Below are 20,263 nucleotides of genomic sequence, written 5' to 3'. Positions count from 1 at the left end.
ATCCGATGATCAAAAATGCCTTGGCTAAGCTGAATTGGGAATTTTTTCAAATCTTCATCTAAAAACAAGCATTGGCATTGCCAATAGGTCTCGCCTTTGGGGTGTTATAAGTGTTTAGACAGAGCTATTGGCTTTGTTAACGTTTTTAATATGTGTGGTAGAGCATTGTGAATGTTGTGCAGCATGTTGAACATTTATAAGTTATAATTAGAAAAGTGTTATAACTATTTCTGTCACCTTATATCTAACCGAAAAAACATTATATACAACTGAAGTATTGTACTAAAAACCTAAATTAATACAAAAAATGTGTTCTAGTTAATTTTTTTATGCAATGCTGTCAATTTTTCCTTGCTTGTTGTAATTAATTTTTGTTATAGTTTTTATTGTTAGGTGTGAGATATAAACAATGGGAGGGTGGATGTTGTGAAATAGTATTTTAATTAGATAGGAGTAGTGGAGAGTTATTTGTGGAGAATTAATAGATATCACATTTTTATGCTAAACTGAAGTGGTGTGGAGTGATGCTGAGGTGGTTGTGAGTAGTGGCGGAGGTGATGCTCAGGTGACCAGGAATGATAATGAGGTGATGCTGAAGTGGTGGTGCGCTGGTTCCAAGGTGATGCTTATGTGATGCTGAATGATACATAGGTGGTACTGAGTGATGCTGAGGCGGTGCTGAGTGATGTTGTGGTGATGAGTTATGCCGATGTTGTGTAGGTGAAGTGGTGCTTATGTGGTGCCAAGTGATGTTGTTTTTGTTCTGTGTTGAGGTGTTGCTGTATTGATGCTGAAGTGGTGCTATGTTGGTTCTGAATTGCTGCTGGTGTGGGACTGGTGGTGGTGCACTGATGTGGAGGTGGTGCTGTGCTAATGCTCAGATGGTGCTTTGTTGATAATGAGGTGTTGCTACAGTGCATCTGAGGTAGTGCTGTGCTGATGGTGACTTGTTGCTGCACTGGTGGTAGTGGTGCACTGATGAGGAGGTGTTACTGTGTTGATGCTAATATTGTTACGTGGTGATAAGGTGCTTAGGTAGTGCTGTGCTGGTGCTTAGGTGGTGCTGAGTGATGCAGAGGTGCTGCTTAGTGACGTTGTGGTGGTGCTGAGTGATGCTGTGGTGGTAGTGAAGGATACTTAGGTGGTGCTGAGTGATGTTGAGGTGGTACTGAGTGATACTTTGTTGGTGCTGTGTTTGTGTTTAATTGGTGCTTAGTAATGTAAGTCTGATGCTGCGCTGGTGATGAGGTGATGCTGCACTGGTGTTGATGTGGTGGTGTTTTAATGCTGAAATGGTGCTGCATTAGGGATTATTTGCTGCTGAGGTGGTGCTGCGCTGGGTCTGAGTTGGTGCTGTGCTAATTCCGTGGTGGGGTCAGTTGGTGCTGCATTGCTGCTATGCTGATGCTGGGCTGGTGCTGTACTGGTGCTGAATTGGTTCTGTTTGATACTGAGGTGGTGGTGCGCTTTTGGAAGGTGGAAGATGGTGCTTGTTGGTGCGGAGTGATAATGATGTGGTGCCGAGTGATATTGAGGGGTGGTGTTGTGTGATGCTGAGGTGGTGTTGATTGATGGCGAGGTGGTGTTGAGTGATGCTGAGGTGGTGTTAAGTGATGCTGGGGTGGTGCTGACTAGTGCTGGGTGGTGCTGAGTGATGCTGAGGTGGTGCTGAGTGATGTTTTGGTGATATTTAGGTGATGTTTCACTGGTGAAGCGTTTGTGCTGAGTTGCGGCTGAGGTGGTGTTGTGTTGATACTGTGGTGGGGCTATGCTGGTGCTGCGCAGAGGTGTGAAAGGAAGCGTGCACCACGGTGCTGAAAAAACATGAATGTTAAAAGGTGACATCAATTTTTGAGCTGTGCACTGTGCACTGGGTGAAAGAAAGCACACACCAAAGCTGTGCAATGTGCAATTAGGTGAAAGGAAGCACGCACCACAGCTGTGCACTGGGTTGAGAGGAGGCACACACCACATATGTGCACTATGCAGTGTTGTGAAAGGAAGCACGTGCCACTACTGTGCAGTGGGGTTAAAGGAAGCACTCCCCACAGCTGTGTACTGTGCAATGTGGGAAAGGAAGCATGCACCACAGCTGTGCATTGTGCAGAGATGTAAAATGTAGCATGCACCACAGCTGCGCAGAGATGTGAAAGGAAGCACGCACCACAGCGATGAAAAAAAACAAATGTTAAAAGGTGCAGTCCATTTTGAAGCTGTGTACTGTGCAATGGGGGAAAGGAGGCATGCCCCACAGCTGTGCACTGTGCAGAGAAGTCAAAGGTAGCACGCACCACAGCTGCGCAGAGGTGTGAAAGGTAGCGCACACCACGGTGCTGAAGAAACGTGAATGTTAAAAGGTGCGGTCAATTTTTAAGCTGTGTACTGTGCAATGGGGGAAAGGAAGCACACACTACAGCTGTGCACTGTGCAGAGAGGTGAAAGGTAGCATATACCACAGCTAAACAGAGGCATTATTTAGCAGACAGTGCTAGCAAGCATGCACAAAAAGCAAGTGCTAATAATTAAGTGTCCATGTGCGCACGGGTAGACACCGGCTCAAATTAAGCACCCAGCAAGGTTCTGCGTTACGCCCCTGGATCGAGCGAGCACCAAAAGCAATGCGGGGAAAGAAACAAGCACCACAGCTGTGCACTAGGTGGAGATGTCAAAAGTAGCACGCACCATAGCTGCGCAGAAGTGTGAAAGGAAGCGCACACCACGGTGAGGCAAAAACACTAATGTTAAAAGGTGGAGTCAATTTTGAAGAAGGTCCCAAAAAAGAAGCGACTATAGTGGCCAACTACAGAGTACAGCAAATTACGTGACAATAACATACTAATACGAAGATAACAGTGCAGGATGAGAGTGCTGACATAGATGAAATGCGAGTGCTGAAAAAAGAAGCATGCACTCTTGTGGCGGTAGGGTCTGTCCCTTGGCAAGGGTGGAGGGGACGCGCCTTTTAAGGAAAGCTGCAAGGTCTTGAAATGAAACATGATCCACAACAGATGGCACGCTGCACATTGCTGTTCGCTCCCGACACATAAACGCTGTGGGAGTAAACATTTTCAGAAAAGGTGGGACATGCACCCACATTTGGCCAATTGCGTGCTTTCATTTTTGAAAGCCACACGCAAAAGCCAATAGCATGTGTGGAAAATCGAACACCACACGCACGAGTTTGCAGAAAGTCTGAAGTGATTCCAAGAGGCCTTCTCCTAGGGCTGTGCATGCGCGCTGCGCTAGGCTCGACCTAATAATAAACTGAAGCAAAATAAGCTCTACCGTTCCTGTCCTCCAGGGGCACTGTAATTGTTGAAAAAACCAGACCAAATCAATTTGCACCACTTTCCTTGCTTGTGTAACAGGGGATGAAATAATCAGTATTGGCACCAAGTCAAACGTGGCACAAACTGATTTTAATCGTTTGACTAGTTTACATACTGAAATGCAGGGAAAATATGTTTACACTCTACAAATCTGAATCACTCACCGATCTAGATTTGCAATTTTGCAAAAAACCTTTCTGTAATATGGACCTGGGGAAATAAGTGTTTGCACAGTTTTGTACTACTGCATTAGCCAAGTAGTGCTCAAATAGTTGTACACTGATATTATCACCATTGCAACGCCTGTTTAGTGAATGAGACATCATGTCAGCCATATATTTAGTGGTTCCTATATCATCAACAGAAATGTGACTCAAACAATTCTATAGTGCAGTACATTGTCAACCATTTCCTCCCAAACCCTCCAGCCCAGCAGTACGAGGATGCTGCTATGCACTTTCTAAGCAGAGACATCATAGAGTTACTTGGACTTACCCAATAAAAGTCTGTCCTTATCCTTGCAGTCTGGGGTGTTCCAATGGTTTGTGCATGACGCCCATGGCAGCACAGACACGAAGGACGCAAAAAGGTAGAAGATGGTGTAGCTCATGATGATATTGTAGTAGATGGCAATTAGCACCGATATTATCAGCATAGCAATGCCACAGCCTGGGGGAGACAATAAACTGGCATTAAAGCTTGAGTCATCCGTGGCACCGGCTCAAAACATACAAAGCGCCTCATTTATGAAAAGTGTTGCATCGATAATTGAAAACAGCGATGCAACACTTTTCATTGTGCACTCCTTGCGACACCTTGGAAGCGTCGTATGTACAGTATGGCGCTCAATGTTGCAAGGATTGTCCAGATACATTAGGGATTCTGGCATATCTGGTGGTGCAGTAATGATGCATTGCTAGAGTGTGTCGCAAAACAGATGCAACTCCAGCAGTGTGCCATTACACATGGGCGAGTTCCATGTAACAGGGCCTGCGTCAGTCACAGGCCTAAGGATTTGACGCAGTGAACTCGTAGAAGTGGCTCAGTGAAATCTCATGATTTAATTCTGCCACTTCTATGAGCCCTTTTTTATGGGAAAAACCCACCCTGCATACATTGTCACTGACGCAGGTATAATGTAGCGCAGGGGTTTACAAAGTGACACATCAGCCTAGATGCGTCATTTTGAAAACATGACGTAGCCTTGTGCATTTTTTACGCTGCCGCAGCGTCTGACAGAGTGACGCAACAGCGGCGTAAGCCCATGATAAATAACTGGTGCACTGGTGTCCAAGAGGACTCCTGCCTAGTCCATCATGCTTGTGAGTAGCTATTCCCTCCTCTATTTCTCAACCTGCTTTTGCTGCTCTGACTACAAGTTCAATCAATTGTTGACAAACCTGTCCCCTTCCAGGAGTCCACACCCTATGGGCATCTCTGTGTTAACTCCGAAGAGAGGCTCTCGTCTTACATATTAGAACATCGGAATGTTGGGAGCTCCATTGATGACAATGGAGTGCTCCCTGCTTCTGCGGTCCGGTAAAGGCCCGCAGAGCAACATTCCAATGTTTTACAAACGCATCTCGGAGCTCAAGGGGATTTAAATCACCTCGAGCTTCGAGCAGCCTTTGTTTTATTTGTTAGAACATTTTGCCCTCTAGTGGCAGAATGTTCTAATAGCCTTATAGCCCTTCGTAGCAGGGCTACACCGGCTATTAAAGTCCCGCTCCCTTGTTAAAGTTCCTCGCCTTCAGCTTGGGCCTTTAACGCATGAGCAGACCTTCAATAGCCAGTATAGCCCGCTACGGCGGGCTATTAGGCTATATTGGATCCCTTGATGGAAACTTTTGTTAGCTTCATTTTTGCTGACGCAGTAGTTCAAGCGTACCAGATAACTCCATGTCACAATAGCCGATTCCTGATCTTTCCTTATACAAATAATTGTTTTCAAGTGTGTTAGTGTAAATGAAACAACTGTAGTGAACCAGGGCTGTAACTCACAGAGCAAGTTAGGTTTGAAAAAAAAACACATGAATAGAGAGAGGACTGATTCCTGGATTTGTTACCTCTTTTAAAAACACCTTTGATGATGAATGATCGCAGGAAAATGCTCGACATGTATCTTGTTTACTGTTTTTGCCAGTGTGTTGAAAAAGTGGCAACTATCAGGGGCAGCTTTAGGGCAGGGCACTTTTGCCTGGTGGTAGTGAAAGAATATGAGGAGGCGGTCATGGGTTGTGGGGGCGCCAGAAATGATTGTTGCACCGGGCACCACCTGCGCTAAAGCCGGCCGTAGAAACTATCTTATGTGGGACACCTGGGTAATTTAGGTTGAAGAATATGACAACAGAGCTAATCTTTGCTTCGCTATCACAGCCAAAGTGATACTGGTCCACTCTTGACAATGTGGGTCTGATCCAAAGTGAGCCAGGAATGGGTGAGGTGTTTACCGCATTCATAAAAGGAGATACCGAAGGGGATATATTTACGAGGTGCATTAAATGCGTTGCATTATAAGATTCCCTCTGGAAAATGAAGAATTAAAAGTGATATGTAGCATGTCCCTTATGTATCAGAATGACCCCATGTTTTTCACCCAGTAATTATCTGCAGGTTTGCTGAGATGCGCAGTACTCGGAATTTCGAGTACTCCACACCGGTATCGGAATGTGTAGTGTAACTACCCTGCAATCCTCATTGAAGTTTCAGTGTCTGGACATCAATCTCTCGATAGACCCCCTATAAACGTAGAAGTACAGTGTAGTATTTCTTCTAATAGCTGCCATGTCCCACAGCTCAGACCTCTGAGCACAGAGTCTCTGTTCTCATCTGTCATTAAACAGCATGAACTACCCTGGGCTCAAAGACAAGACTACATATAAAGCTGTGATGTTATGAGTGCCAGCATCCGTCATGTCTCCGTCTTGTCTCTGTCTTGTCTCTGTCGTGTCTCTGTCGTGTCTCTGTCATGTCTCTGTCGTGTCTCTGTCGTGTCTCTGTCATGTCATGTCTCTGCCATATCTCTGCCAGTCCTCTGTCATGTCTCTGTCATGTCTTTGCCATATCTCTGCCAGTCCTCTGTCATGTCTCTGTCATGTCTTTGCCAGGCCTCTGTCATGTCTCTGCCATGTCTCTGTCATGTCTCTGACAGGCCTCTGCCAGGCTTCTGTCATGTCTCTGTCATGTGTCTGTCATGTCTCTGCTATGTCTCTGCCAGCCTCTGTCATGTCTCTGCCAGGACTCTGTCATGTCTCTGCCAGGACTCTGTCATGTCTCTGCCATGTCTCTGCCATGTCTCTGCCAGGCCTCTGCCAGGCCTCTGTCAAGTCTCTGTCATGTCTTTGCTATGTCTCTGCCAGACCTCTGTCATGTCTCTGCCAGGACCCTGTCATGTCTCTGCCATGTCTCTGTCATTTCTCTGACATGTCTCTGCCGCTTTGTTTGAAATAAGTTGGCAGGGTATGCTCAGACGTGAGTCCCTTGCTCACTTTGCCACTGGATTCAAGCAAGCCTGGCTGAAGACAGCTGAAATGCCAGAAACCGGTCCTACGAAGCTTGTTTCCGGTCCAGGGAAGGCATGGCTTGGCAGTTCGGGCTGGACTGTTCTCATGAGGCACAGGGTCAGACTGATTTGCATATGGCCATGTCTGAACTGGGGTGGCAGAGTAGGCTAAAGAACGGTGATGGATCAAACCCAGATCTGTTGACTGGGTGTGAGTGTTTTATTGGTTCTGATGCTCCGTCCATCACCACCCCCTTTTGTACCGCTTTGTTCACCATAAGTTGGCAGGGTATGCTCAGACGTGAGTCCCTTGCTCACTTTGCCACTGGATTCAAGCAAGCCTGGCTGAAGACAACTGAAATGCCAGAAACAGGTCCTAGGAAGCTTGTTTCCGGTCCAGGGAAGGCATGGCTTGGCAGTTCGGGCTGGACTGTTCTCATGAGGCACAGGTCAGACTGGTTTGCATATGGCCATGTCTGAACTGGGGTGGCAGAGTGGGCTAAAGAACGGTTATGGATCAAACCCAGATCTGTTGACTGGGTGTGAGTGTTTGATTGGTTCTGATACTCCGTCCATCACCACCCCCTTTTGTACCGCTTTGTTCGCCATAAGTTGGCAGGGTATGCTCAGACGTGAGTCCCTTGCTCACTTTGCCACTGGATTCAAGCAAGCCTGGCTGAAGACAGCTGAAATGCCAGAAACCAGTCCTAGGAAGCTTGTTTCCGGTCCAGGGAAGGCATGGCTTGGCAGTTCGGGCTGGACTGTTCTCATGAGGCACTGGGTCAGACTGATTTGCATATGGCCATGCCTGAACTGGGGTGGCAGAGTGGGCTAAAGAACGGTGATGGATCAAACCCAGATCTGTTTACTGGGTGTGAGTGTTTGATTGGTTCTGATGCTCCGTCCATCACCACCCCCTTTTGTACCGCTTTGTTCGCCATAAGTTGGCAGGGTATGCTCAGACGTGAGTCCCTTGCTCACTTTGGCACTGGATTCAAGCAAGCCTGGCTGAAGACAGCTGAAATGCCAGAAACCGGTCCTAGGAAGCTTGTTTCCGGTCCAGGGAAGGCATGGCTTGGCAGTTCGGGCTGGACTGTTCTCATGAGGCACAGGGTCAGACTGATTTGCATATGGCCATGTCTGAACTGGGGTGGCAGAGTGGGCTAAAGAACGGTGATGGATCAAACCCAGATCTGTTGACTGGGTGTGAGTGTTTGATTGGTTCTGATGCTCCGTCCATCACCACCCCCTTTTGTACCGCTCTGCCAGACCTCTGTCATGTCTCTACCAGGACTCTGTAATGTCTCTGCCATGAATCTGCCATGTCTCTGCCAGGCCTCTGTCATGACTCAGTCATGTCTCTGCCATGCCTCTTCCATGCCTCTGTCATGCCTCTCTCATGTTTTAATATGTTTAAAGAAGAAAAGACTTTTTAGCCGCCTGCACAAATCAAGCATTGGCAAAGCCAATAGGGGTGGGTTTAATGTGGTAGCACAAACAGCATTACCATTTTAGAGTGAGACACACAGAATGGGGCTAACAGAGAGGACAGAGAAGGCTATAGTTTTAAAGGAGTGGTTACTTTTTGTAATTTTACAGAATGCATGAATCTCTGTAATATGCTTTTTAGATCTGGCTTGGCAGTGCAGGTGCCAACATGACTTATTGTTATCAAATCTTTAACAAATACATGGAGTGTGCTTTGACTGCTTCCCACAAGAGAACTGTCTTCTCATTGTATACTATTGGCTCTTTGGTGTATCATTCCACCTCCTACGGAGTGATTGCCCTGTAATTCATCAAGGACTATTTTACAAGTTAAGAGTGCTCAGAATTATCTTACATTAAATTCTTTATCTCATTGATTCACCATATTCAGAAAACAAACATTTTTTGCTTTGTCACTGTAGTACATTTTCTAAACTATTTTAATCAGGACGGAAAGGCAGACCAGTGGAAGAAGACCCATTGCCTCCAACTGCAGTAAAAGGCATCTGTGAATCACTGACTTCAATCCCTGCAGGGCGAACTCATGCTTTTATCATTCTAAGGCTGAAAAATTGGATACCAATACAGTGACTCTGGCACTTACACTGATTCGAAGCAGTGCATGCTATGTTTCAGTATTTAGGGCTAGAAAAAAACAAGTAGTGTTATAATAATAATCATAATTACATTATTGATTATTATAGTGTTAATATACTAATAATAAAATAATAATACTTGTTTTTTTCTAGACCTTAATGCTGGAACATAACACAGCTTTGAATCGGTCTTAGTTATTAATATTAACAATAATAATGTTAGTAATAATAGTCACATATAGAAGTACTGTGGACACACGCATAGGGGAGCAGAGGGCCAGTAAAAAGTGACCAGCAACAGACGAAGTTCTGCTCACCTTGCAAGGCTGGGATGGCTTTCCAAACCGAGATAGGCCCTTGGCTGGCAAACTGTCCAAGCGACACTTCCAGGAAAAAGATGGGGACGCCTGCAAGAGCCAGCATCGTCAGGTAAGGGATGAGGAACGCACCTGCAGAGAGAAAGGATCCGAACATGAACGAGGGTCCTGGAGCCCGAGGCGAATTACAGGCATATTTATAATCTACACAGGAGGTGAAATAGTGCATCTTGTCGCTTTCAATATGTCGTGTGTGACTTCAGTGTGATAGAGAACTCAGGGGTTGTATTACATACATTGCTTTTTGGCATTCACAAACAGTGTAACCGCGAAATATTGTGGAAAACTTGCGCCTGCACAGGTGCTGTTTATGTAACTAGTTACACGGTGGTGTCTTGTGATGTTATGCAGCTTTGCAGTGCACACTATTGTTGCAGGGATTCTGCACATAAACAGAACTATGCGCAGGATTATGGGACCACGGTGTATAGGGGCTAAGCCTTCCTATCACCTTAGTGCCCACGAGCCCAGGACCGACTAGCTATAGTGTCTCACTCGCTCTCCTACTCACAAAGGGAGAAACCAATCATTAGACACCCCAGAACACAACACTCTCGGATCTCTCAGGAATCGCAGTAACAAGACCCACCTTTTCTCTCACACTCTCGTACTTGTCCACAATAAGATCTGACAGAGACATGAAAATAGTTTAAAATGTTTATTTTAACTAACGTGATCTAAAATGCAGTATACGTGCCACAACAAGCCTAAAGATGCATAACACCAATATTGTTAGCATTGCAGTAAGGCCATATATCATGAAGGGAGATGTCATTATACAAAGACTCTGGAGATAGGTCGACAGTGCCTATGCTCCCTCCCCTTGACAAGAAGAAGTATTATATAATAGAAGATCTCTGAGCTTTGTCAGCAAACCCCATACCTCAGGCCATAGATCGTATTTCTACATCACAGGTGTGTGTTACTCTTGTCCCTGGAAAGGTCCCTCTCCAAGTGTTTGTTTCCTAAACATGCATCCCCATAATATCAAAGTAATAGCTGCATTGGTATGTTTTGTCTAGGTGCTAGGGCCTGACCACAACAGAATAGCAAGTGGCAATGTTTATTCAGCACCACTGCGGAGAGGTGTATTTAGGTCCCTTGTTTCAGAGATGTGTATTTTTGTAGCACCACTGCTGAGAGGTGTACTAAGGTCCCTTGTTTCAGAGACGTGTATTTTTGTAGCACAAATGCGGAGACGTGCACTTAGATCCCTTGTTTCAGAGAGGTTTATTTTTGTAGCACCACTGCTGAGAGGTGTACTAAGGTCCCTTGTTTCAGAGACGTGTATTTTTGTAGCACAAATGCGGAGAGGTGTACTTAGATCCCTTGTTTCAGAGAGGTTTATTTTTGTAGCACCACTGCAGAGAGGTGTATTTAGGTCCCTTGTTTCAGAGATGTGTATTTTTGTAGCACCACTGCTGAGAGGTGTACTAAGGTCCCTTGTTTCAGAGACGTGTATTTTTGTAGCACAAATGCGGAGAGGTGTACTTAGATCCCTTGTTTCAGAGAGGTTTATTTTTGTAGCACCACTGCTGAGAGGTGTACTAAGGTCCCTTGTTTCAGAGACGTGTATTTTTGTAGCACAAATGCGGAGAGGTGTACTTAGATCCCTTGTTTCAGAGAGGTTTATTTTTGTAGCACCACTGCTGAGAGGTGTACTAAGGTCCCTTGTTTCAGAGACGTGTATTTTTGTAGCACAAATGCGGAGAGGTGTACTTAGATCCCTTGTTTCAGAGAGGTTTATTTTTGTAGCACCACTGCGGAGAGGTGTATTTAGGTCCCTTGTTTCAGAGAGGTGTACTTTTCTAGCACCACTGCTGAGAGATGCATTTAGGTTCCCTTGCTTCAGAGAGCTGTATTTTGTAGGGCTGCTGCGGCGAGCTGTATTCTGCTAGCACTGTTACAGATTCAATAATCTTTTTTCAGAGAGATGTTTTTTGGCAACTGTTGCTGAGAAGAGTTTTTTGTATCCTTGTTTCATACAGGTGTTCACATGCTGCTGCTGTTGAGGTGTGTGTTTTGGCATCGTTTCTACAAAAAGGGGTACCTTGTAGCACTGCTGCCGAGGGGCGTGTTCTGTAGCAGTGCTGCAGGATGTGTATTTCGCCAGACATGTTTGAGAGAGGTGTATTTTGGTGGTGCTGCTGCAGAGAGCTGTATGTTGGCAGCATTGTTGTTGTAACGATCATAAGGTAGCATTGTTGCAGAGGGGTGTGTTTCTGTAGCACTGATGTAGGGATATGCATTTCGACAATATTATGTGAAATATTCACGAACATTGCAAGGCTTATGTTGGCAGCGCAAATGAAGGCCACACTAAACAGAGAGGCGTCATTTGCTAGCTCTCCTGCTGGTTTGATATGACTTTATTTCTTTATTTGTGGTATTTATAAAGCGCACCCTAATCCCGAACGGGATATCCTGGCGCTAGACCTCATACTCACCCAGTTCCACTCAAGACTTAGGAGTGGAATCAGACAAGTCTTCAACATTCTCTGACAGACGAACAAATCCGGAGTCACACGTAGATTCCCGGGAAGATTATTCCAGTGGGCAGCTGCCAAAGAACAAAAAGAGCAGCATCCCATTCTGATTTCTTGATTCGTCTGCAGCATATCAGAGCCTGATTAGCTGAACGAAGATCTCGCGCTGGCTTATAAAATGTGACTCTGGGCCCATATTATAAAGTGCTCGATGTGTGTGGCACATTAGCTCAAAGGTTACCCTCTTGCGGACTAGAAGCCGGTGAAGATGGTTAAGACAGGCCGAGGCAGAGCTCCTGCTAGGCCAGTTACACATTCACTTGCAATGCATTCTGAATAGCCTGAAGCGGTGTGAACAGATAATCCGACATGGCCACATGGAACACCTTCCCATATTCTAACCTAATCATGATCAAAGCTTCAACAATATTCCTTTGCCACGTCACTAGAATCCACCGAAGCAACCAGTGGAGCGTGCGTATGAGATCAGAATAGCTCCCGCACACAGTATTGACTTGTTCTTGCAATGAAAGAGAGTAATCAATTAAACCCAAGTTCTTTGCCGCCATTTGAGGCCTGGGAGCAGGACCCAACAGCAAAGGCCACCAAGAGCCATCCCAGACCTTGATGCCCCACCAATAAGCAGGATTTCTGCTTTGTCTGCAATAAGTTTTAAACAATGTGCCTGTCGCCACCCTGTTCCTTCTGAGTGGCAACGGACCAAGTTCCCCTGCGACTCAGTATACTTATCATCAATGGAACTAATCAGCTGGGTGTCGTCATGATATGTAAGGATCTGAAAATCCCATGCCCCAACAATGCTCACCGCAGGTGTCAGACAGATAATAAACAAGGTCGGAGAGGAGCCCTGAGGAACTCTACAACACTGCTTCAGAGAAGTGTAATTTAGGTGCACTGCTGCAGACAGGTGTAGTTTGCTAGCACTGCTGCAGACAGGTGTAGTGTGCTAGCACTGCCGCAGACAGGTGTAGTGTGCTAGCACTGCCACAGACAGGTGCAGTGTGCTATCACTGCTGCAGACAGGTGTAGTGTGCTAGCACTGCCGCAGACAGTTGTAGTGTGCTAGCACTGCCACAGACAGGTGTAGTGTGCTAGCACTGCCACAGACAGGTGTAGTGTGCTAGCACTGCCTCAAAGAGGTGTAGTTTGCTAGCACTGCTGCAGAGAGATGTAATTTGGATGCACTGCTACAGACAGGTGTCGTTTGCTAGCATTGCTGCAGAGAGAGGTGTAATTTGAAAGCAATGCTACAGAGAAATTGAGTTCTCTATAACTGCTGAATAGAGGTGTAGTTTGCTAGCATTGCTTCAGAAAGGTGTAGTTTGCCAGCACTGCTGCAGAAAGGTGCAGTTTGCTAGCACTGCCGCAGAGAGATGTAATTTGGAAGCACTTCTGCAGAGAGGTGTAGTTATCTAACAATACTGCATAGAGTGTAGTTTGCTAGCACTGCCACAGAGAGGTGAAGTTTGCTAGCACTGCTGCAGAGAGATGTAACTCGGAAGCACTGCTGCAGAGAGTTGTAGTTTGCTAGCACTGCTGCAGAGAGATGTAATTTGGATGCACTGCTGCAGACAGGTGCAGTTTGCTAACATTGCTGCAGAAAGAGGTGTAATTTGAAAGCACTGCTACAGAGAAGTGGAGTTCTCTATCACTGCTGCAGAAAGGTGTCGTTTACTAGCACTGCCGCAGAGAGGTGTATTTGGCTAGCACTGCCACAGAGAGGTGTAGTTTGCTAACACTGACTCAGAGAGCTGTAGTTTGCTAGCACTGGTGCAGAGAGATGTAACTTGGAAGCGCTTCTGCAGAGCGTTATAGTTCACTAACAATACTGCATAGAGTGTAGTTTGCTAGCACTGCCGCAGAGAGGTGAAGTTTGCTAGCACTGCCTCAGAGAGGTGTAGTTTGCTAGCACTGCTGGAGAAAGGTGTAGTTTACTAGCACTGCTGCCGAAAGGTGTAGTTTGCTAGCACAGCCGCAGAGAGGTGTAGTTTGCTACCACTGCTGGAGAAAGGTGTAGTTTGCTAGCACTGCAGCCGAAAGGTGTAGTTTGCTAGCACTGCCGCAGAGAGGTGAAGTTTGCTAGCACTGCCGCAGAGAGGTGAAGTTTGCTAGCACTGCCTCAGAGAGGTGTAGTTTGCTAGCACTGCTGGAGAAAGGTGTTGTTTGCTAGCACTGCTGCAGAAAGGTGTAGTTTACTAGCACTGCTGCCGAAAGGTGTAGTTTGCTAGCACAGCCGCAGAGAGGTGTAGTTTGCTAGCACTGCTGGAGAAAGGTGTAGTTTGCTAGCACTGCAGCCGAAAGGTGTAGCTTGCTAGCACTGCTGCAGAAAGGTGCAGTTTGCTAGCACTGCCGCAGAGAGATGTAATTTGGAAGCACTTCTGCAGAGAGGTGTAGTTATCTAACAATACTGCATAGAGTGTAGTTTGCTAGCACTGCCACAGAGAGGTGAAGTTTGCTAGCACTGCTGCAGAGAGATGTAACTCGGAAGCACTGCTGCAGAGAGTTGTAGTTTGCTAGCACTGCTGCAGAGAGATGTAATTTGGATGAACTGCTGCAGACAGGTGTAGATCTCTAACACTACTGCATAGAGATGCAGTTTGCTAGCACTGCCACAGAGAGCTGTAGTTTGCTAGCATTGCTGCAGAGAGAGGTGTAATTTGAAAGCACTGCTACAGAGAAATGGAGTTCTCTATCACTGCTGCACAGAGGTGTAGTGTGCTAGCACTGCTGCAGAGAGATGTCACTTGGAAGCACTGCCACAGAGAGGTGTAGTTTGCTAGCACTGCTGCAGAGAGATTGAACTTGGAAGCACTGCCACAGAGAGGTGTAGTTTGCTGGCACTGCTGTAGACGTTTGCTAGCACTGCTGCAGAAAGGTGTAGTTTGCTAGCACTGCCGCAGAGAAGTGTAGTTTGCCAGCACTGTGGCAGAGAGGTGTAGTTTGCTAGCACTGCCTCAGAGAGGTGTCGTTTGCTAGCACTGCTGCAGAAGTTTGCTGCCACTGCTGCAGATAGGTGCAATTTGCTAGCAGTGCCACAGCGAGGTATAGTTTGCTAGCACTGCTTCAGAAAGGTGTAGTTTGCAAGCACTGCCACAGAGAGGTGTAGTTTGCAAGCACTGATGCATAGAGAGGTGTAATTTGAATGCACTGCTACAGAGGAGTGGAGTTCTCTATCACTGCTGCAGAAAGGTGTAGTTTCCTAGCACTGCCTCAGAGAGGTGTAGTTTGCTAGGACTGCTGCAGAAGTTTGCTCGCACTGCTGCAGAAAGGTGTAGTTTGCTAGCACTGCCTCAGAGAGGTGTAGTTTGCTAGCACTGCCACAGAGAGGTGTAGTTTGCTAGCACTGCCTCAGAGAGTTGTAGTTTGCTAGCACCACTGCAGAAAGGTCCAGTTTGCTAGCACTGCTGCAGAGAGTTGTAGTTTGCTAGCACCACTGTAGAAAGGTAATTTGGATGCACTGCTGCAGACAGGTGTAGTTTGCTAGCATTGCTGCAGAGAGAGGTGTAATTTAAAAGCACTGCTACAGAGGAGTGGAGTTCTCCATCACTGCTGCAGAAAGGTGTCATTTGCTAGCACTGCCGCAGAGAGGTGTAGTTTGCTAGCACTGCCTCAGAGAGGTGTAGTTTCCTAGCAATGCCTCAGAGAGGTGTAGTTTGCTAGCACTGCTGCAGATGTTTACTTGCACTGCTGCAGAAAGGTGTAGTTTGCTAGCACTGCCTCAGAGAGGTGTAGTTTGCTAGCATTGCCGCAGAGGTGTAGTTTGCTAGCACTGCCTCAAAGAGGTGTAGTTTGCTAGCACTGCTGCAGAAATGTGTAGTTTGCTAGCACTATCGCAGAGAGTTGTAGTTTGCTCGCACTGCTGCAGAAATGTGTAGTTTGCTAGCACTATCGCAGAGAGTTGTAGTTTGCTAGCACTGCCGCAGAGAGGTGTAGTTTTCTAGCACTGCCGCAGAGAGATGTCGGGGCATATTATCAACAAACGGCGTTAAAATTATCACCGCTTTAGCGGCAGAAAACTGCAGCTAAAGCGGCAATAATGGGCTTAATAATATGCCCTGGAGAATTCCCATAGAAGCCCATGTTCTGGTGTCAACATGGGCTTCTATGGGAATTCTCGGCGGCATATTATCAAGCCCATTATCACCGCTTTAGGGGCAGTTTTCTGCTGCTAAAGCGGCGATAATTATAACACAGTGCTTGATAATATGCCCCGTAGTTCTCTAACACTACTGCATAGAGTGTATTTTGCTAGCACTGGCACAGAGAGGTGTAGTTTGATAGCACTACTGCAGAGAGATGTGTAGCTAGGTAGCACTGCTGCAGAGAGGTGTAGTTCTTGAACACTACTGCATAGACATTGAGGGGCATATAATCGAGAAACGGCAATAAAATTATCGGCGCTTTAGCGGCAGAAAACTGCCACTAAAGCTGCAATAATGGGCTTGATAATATGCCCTTGAGAATTCCAATAGAAGCCCATGTTCTGGTGTCAACATGGGCTTCTATGGGAATTCTCTGCGGCATATTATCAAGCCCATTATCGCCGGTTTAGGGGCAGTTTTCTGCCGTTAAAGCGGCGATAATTTTAACGCCGTGCTTGATAATATCCCTCGTAGTTTGCTAGCACTGCCACAGAGAGGTGTGGTTTGCAAGCTCTGCAGCAGAGAGGTATAGTTAACTAGCACTACCGCAGATAGGTGTAGTTGGATAGCACTGTAGCAGAGAGGTGTAATTTGAAAGCACTGCTACAGAGAAGTGGAATTCTCTATCACTGCAGCAGAAAGGTGTAGTTTGGTAGCACTGCCATAGAGAGGTGTGTTTGCCTAGCACTGCCACAGAGGTGTAATTTGCTAGCACTGCTGCAGAAAGGTGTAGTTTGCTAGCACTGCCACAGGTGACCCCTGTGCCCCCACGGCCGGTGGCTCCTCTCCACTGCTCTGCCTACCTGTCGCTGCCTGGCACCTGCCCACCCTGTAACTACCGCCTGACGCCACTTACCTGGTTTCACGCCGCCGCCGCCTCCTGCCTGCTGCCTGCTGCTTCTCAGGTTCCGCCTGTCGCTTTCCTGCCGCTGCTGCCCCTCCTCGCCCGCTGACCGCCGGCGCTGCCCCGGTCACTTCAGCTCCGTTTTTCCCGCCGTTTCCGCCGCCACTGACCCGCTCTCCTCCTTCCTGCTCCCGCCTCCGCCTGCAGTCCCGCCTCCCCTCACTGCCTATTGGACAACCCGCTCCCGCCTCCCAGCTGACCCTCCCTCCCGGCTCCTTATTTATGACGCCCCCTGAGCGACCGCGCAGCGGACGCGCGCAGCGGGAGCGCCGAATGAGCACCAAAGGTGCGCCAAAGGTAAGCCCGTCTGCGCCCGTCCGCGCCTGGACCGCGCCCAGCGCCAGACCCCCTGGCCCCCGCACCCGCCAGCCCCCCCCAGGACCTACGACTTCGCTACGCTCATCGCACTCAAAACCGCCCAAGCCCCCGGATGCTACCGAGCGTCCCCGCGACGCACCTATGGACCCTTCGTCTGCCGATCCTGCAACTTCTCCTGCCTCCAAACAAGCACCACGCCCACCAAGACGGACAACAGCAACCACCTCAAGTGCATCCTGATCAACACCCGCTCCGTCCACAGACACGCCGTGGAACTCTGGAACCTCCTCGACACCGCATCTCCAGACGTCGCCTTCCTCACGGAAACCTGGATGAACGACTCCTCAGCCCCCGACATCGCCATAGCCATCCCGGACGGCTACAAGATCATCAGGAGGGATCGCAACAACCAGACCGGAGGGGGCATCGCCATCGCTCACAAAAGCACCATTCGCATCTTGACTGACTCCACCGACGCATTCAACACCGCCGAATACCTGCACTTCCAGATCCACACCGACCCCAAGACTACCCTCAGAGGCACCCTCATCTACAGACCCCCGGGACCACGCGCACAGTTCTGCGAAGACATCACGGACTTCATCAGCCCTCACGCCCACCCCTCCGCCGACTACATCCTCCTCGGGGACCTCAACTTCCACCTGGAGAACAACAACGACCGCAACACGACCACCCTGCTGGACAACCTCGCCAACCTCGGACTCCAGCAACTGGTCAACACCCCCACCCACTACGCCGGCCACACGCTCGACCCCCTCTTCTCTTCCAGCAAGCACGTCACCTTCAGCCACTGCACCGGACTCCACTGGACTGACCACAGCTGCGTCCACTTCAGCTTCAAGAAGAACACGGTCCACCACCACCCGAAGCAGGTGCCCTAAAGAAACTGGAGCAAGATCACCGTCGACCAGCTCACCACCTCCCTCAGCCAGAACCCACCGGTCAGGACAACGGACCCTAACACAGCAGCCCTCGACCTCACGCAATGGCTGACCTCCTGTGCCAACGACCTCGCCCCACTGAAGAACCCACTCACCAGGCCCAGAAGCAAGAAGGCCCCCTGGTTCACCAACGAACTCAAGGACTCCAAGAAGGCCTGCCGCACCCTCGAGAAGGCCTGGCTCCTCGACAAGACCACCGACAACATGACCGCCCTCAAACTCACCCCCCGCAGACATCACCAGCTCATCCGCACCACCAAGAAGAAATCTTTGAAGGAACGACTGGACAAGAACGCCCATGACAGCAAGGAGCTCTTCAACATCGTCAAGGAGTTCTCCAACCCCAGCACCGGCAACAACGACATCACTCCCTCGCAGGACCTCTGCGACTCCCTCGCCTCGTACTTCCACCGCAAGATCGCCGACATCCAAAACAGTTTCGGCGCTCCACCCCCGCACCCATCGACCGAACCTACGCACCCCGCCGCTATCCTCCAGACATGGACCAAAGTGACCCCCGAAGACACGACACGCATGATGAACACCATCCACTCCGGTTCTCCGACCGACCCATGCCCCCACCATGTCTTCAACAAGGCCGCCTCTACCATCGCACCCCACCTCCGAGACATCATCAACGCCTCCTTCGACACAGCCACCTTCCCAGAGAGCTGGAAGCACGCCGAGCTCAGCGCACTACTGAAGAAACCAACAGCGGACCCGACCGACCTCAAGAACTTCCGCCCAATCTCGCTCCTTCCATTCCCTGCCAAAGTCATCGAGAAGGTCGTCAACAAGCAGCTGGCCACCTTCCTCGAGATGAACGGATCCCTCGACCCATCGCAATCCGGATTCAGAGCCAACCACAGCACCGAGACCGCCCTCATCGCAGCCACCGACGACATCCGAGCCCTGCTCGACAAAGGTGAAACAGCGGCACTCATTCTCCTTGACCTCTCCGCAGCATTTGACACTGTCTGCCACCGCACCCTAGTCCAACGCCTCAACGACACCGGCATCCAGGGGAATGCTCTGGAATGGATCATCTCATACCTCTCCGGCAGAACACAGAGAGTACGCCTCCCTCCGTTCCGCTCTGAGGCCACCGAAGTCATCTGCGGCGTCCCGCAAGGATCGTCGCTCAGCCCTACTCTCTTCAACATCTACATGAAACCCCTCGCTGCCATCGCACGCCAACACAACCTCAACATCATTTCCTACGCCGATGATACCCAGCTGATTCTCTCCCTCACCAGAGACCCCGACACCGCCAAAGCCGACCTACACGAAGGGATGAAAGATGTCGCCGAATGGATGAACATCAGCCGCCTGAAGTTGAACACGGACAAGACAGAAGTCCTCTTCAGGGACCGTCGCCCTCCGCATGGGACGACTCCTGGTGGCCCCCGGCCCTGGGCACCGCACCCAAGCCAACGGACCACGCACGCAACTTGGGCGTCATCCTGGACTCCTCCCTATCGATGACCAGACAAGTCAACGCCGTCTCCTCATCTTGCTTCCACAACCTCCGCATGCTCCGCAAGATCTTCAGATGGATCCCGACCGAGACCAGGAAGACTGTCACCCAGGCCCTCGTCACCAGCAGACTAGACTACGGAAACACCCTCTACGCCGGTACAACAGCCAAGCTTCAGAAAAGACTTCAGCGTATCCAGAACGCCTCCGCCCGTCTCATCCTGGACGCCCCCCGACGCAGCCACATCTCGAGCCACCTGAGAGACCTGCACTGGCTCCCTGTCAACAAGAGGATCACGTTCAGACTCCTCACCCACGCACACAAATCCCTCCACGACCTGGGCCCAAGGTACCTCAACGACCGCCTGACCTTCTACACGCCCACCCGACAGCTACGATCCGCGAACCTCGCCCTCGCCGTCGTCCCTCGCATCCAGAGAGCCACCGCCGGAGGAAGATCCTTCTCCTACCTGGCGGCTAAGACATGGATCTCCCTGCCCGTCCACCTGCGGCTGACCCAGGACCACCTCGCCTTCAGGAAACAGCTCAAGACCTGGCTGTTCGAGCAGTAGCAGACCCCCTCCCCCAAGCGCCTTGAGACCCTTCCGGGTGAGTAGTGCGCGATATAAATTCCATGATTGATTGATTGATTGATAGAAGTG

General features: G+C 48.9%; 1 protein-coding gene across 2 annotated transcripts in view; it reads right to left on the bottom strand.

Moving 5' to 3' along the window:
* SLC6A5 (solute carrier family 6 member 5) overlaps positions 1 to 20,263 on the bottom strand; it is a 284,699-nt gene that overhangs the window by 230,081 nt on the left and 34,355 nt on the right. For both annotated transcript variants that reach the window (XM_085643604.1, XM_085643605.1), the window contains exons 4-5: positions 9,233 to 9,364; positions 3,825 to 3,998 (exon numbers count right to left, since the gene is read on the bottom strand). In XM_085643604.1, coding sequence (XP_085499730.1) covers positions 3,825 to 3,998; positions 9,233 to 9,364 — 306 coding nt within the window. The remainder of the gene's footprint in view (positions 1 to 3,824; positions 3,999 to 9,232; positions 9,365 to 20,263) is intronic.

The sequence above is a fragment of the Triturus cristatus genome, chromosome 3_1, assembly GCF_964204655.1.
Source record: "Triturus cristatus chromosome 3_1, aTriCri1.1, whole genome shotgun sequence".
Lineage (NCBI taxonomy): Eukaryota > Metazoa > Chordata > Amphibia > Caudata > Salamandridae > Triturus > Triturus cristatus.
The sequence above is the reverse complement of the archived record's forward strand: the minus strand, read 5'-3'. Positions and strand labels throughout refer to the sequence as shown.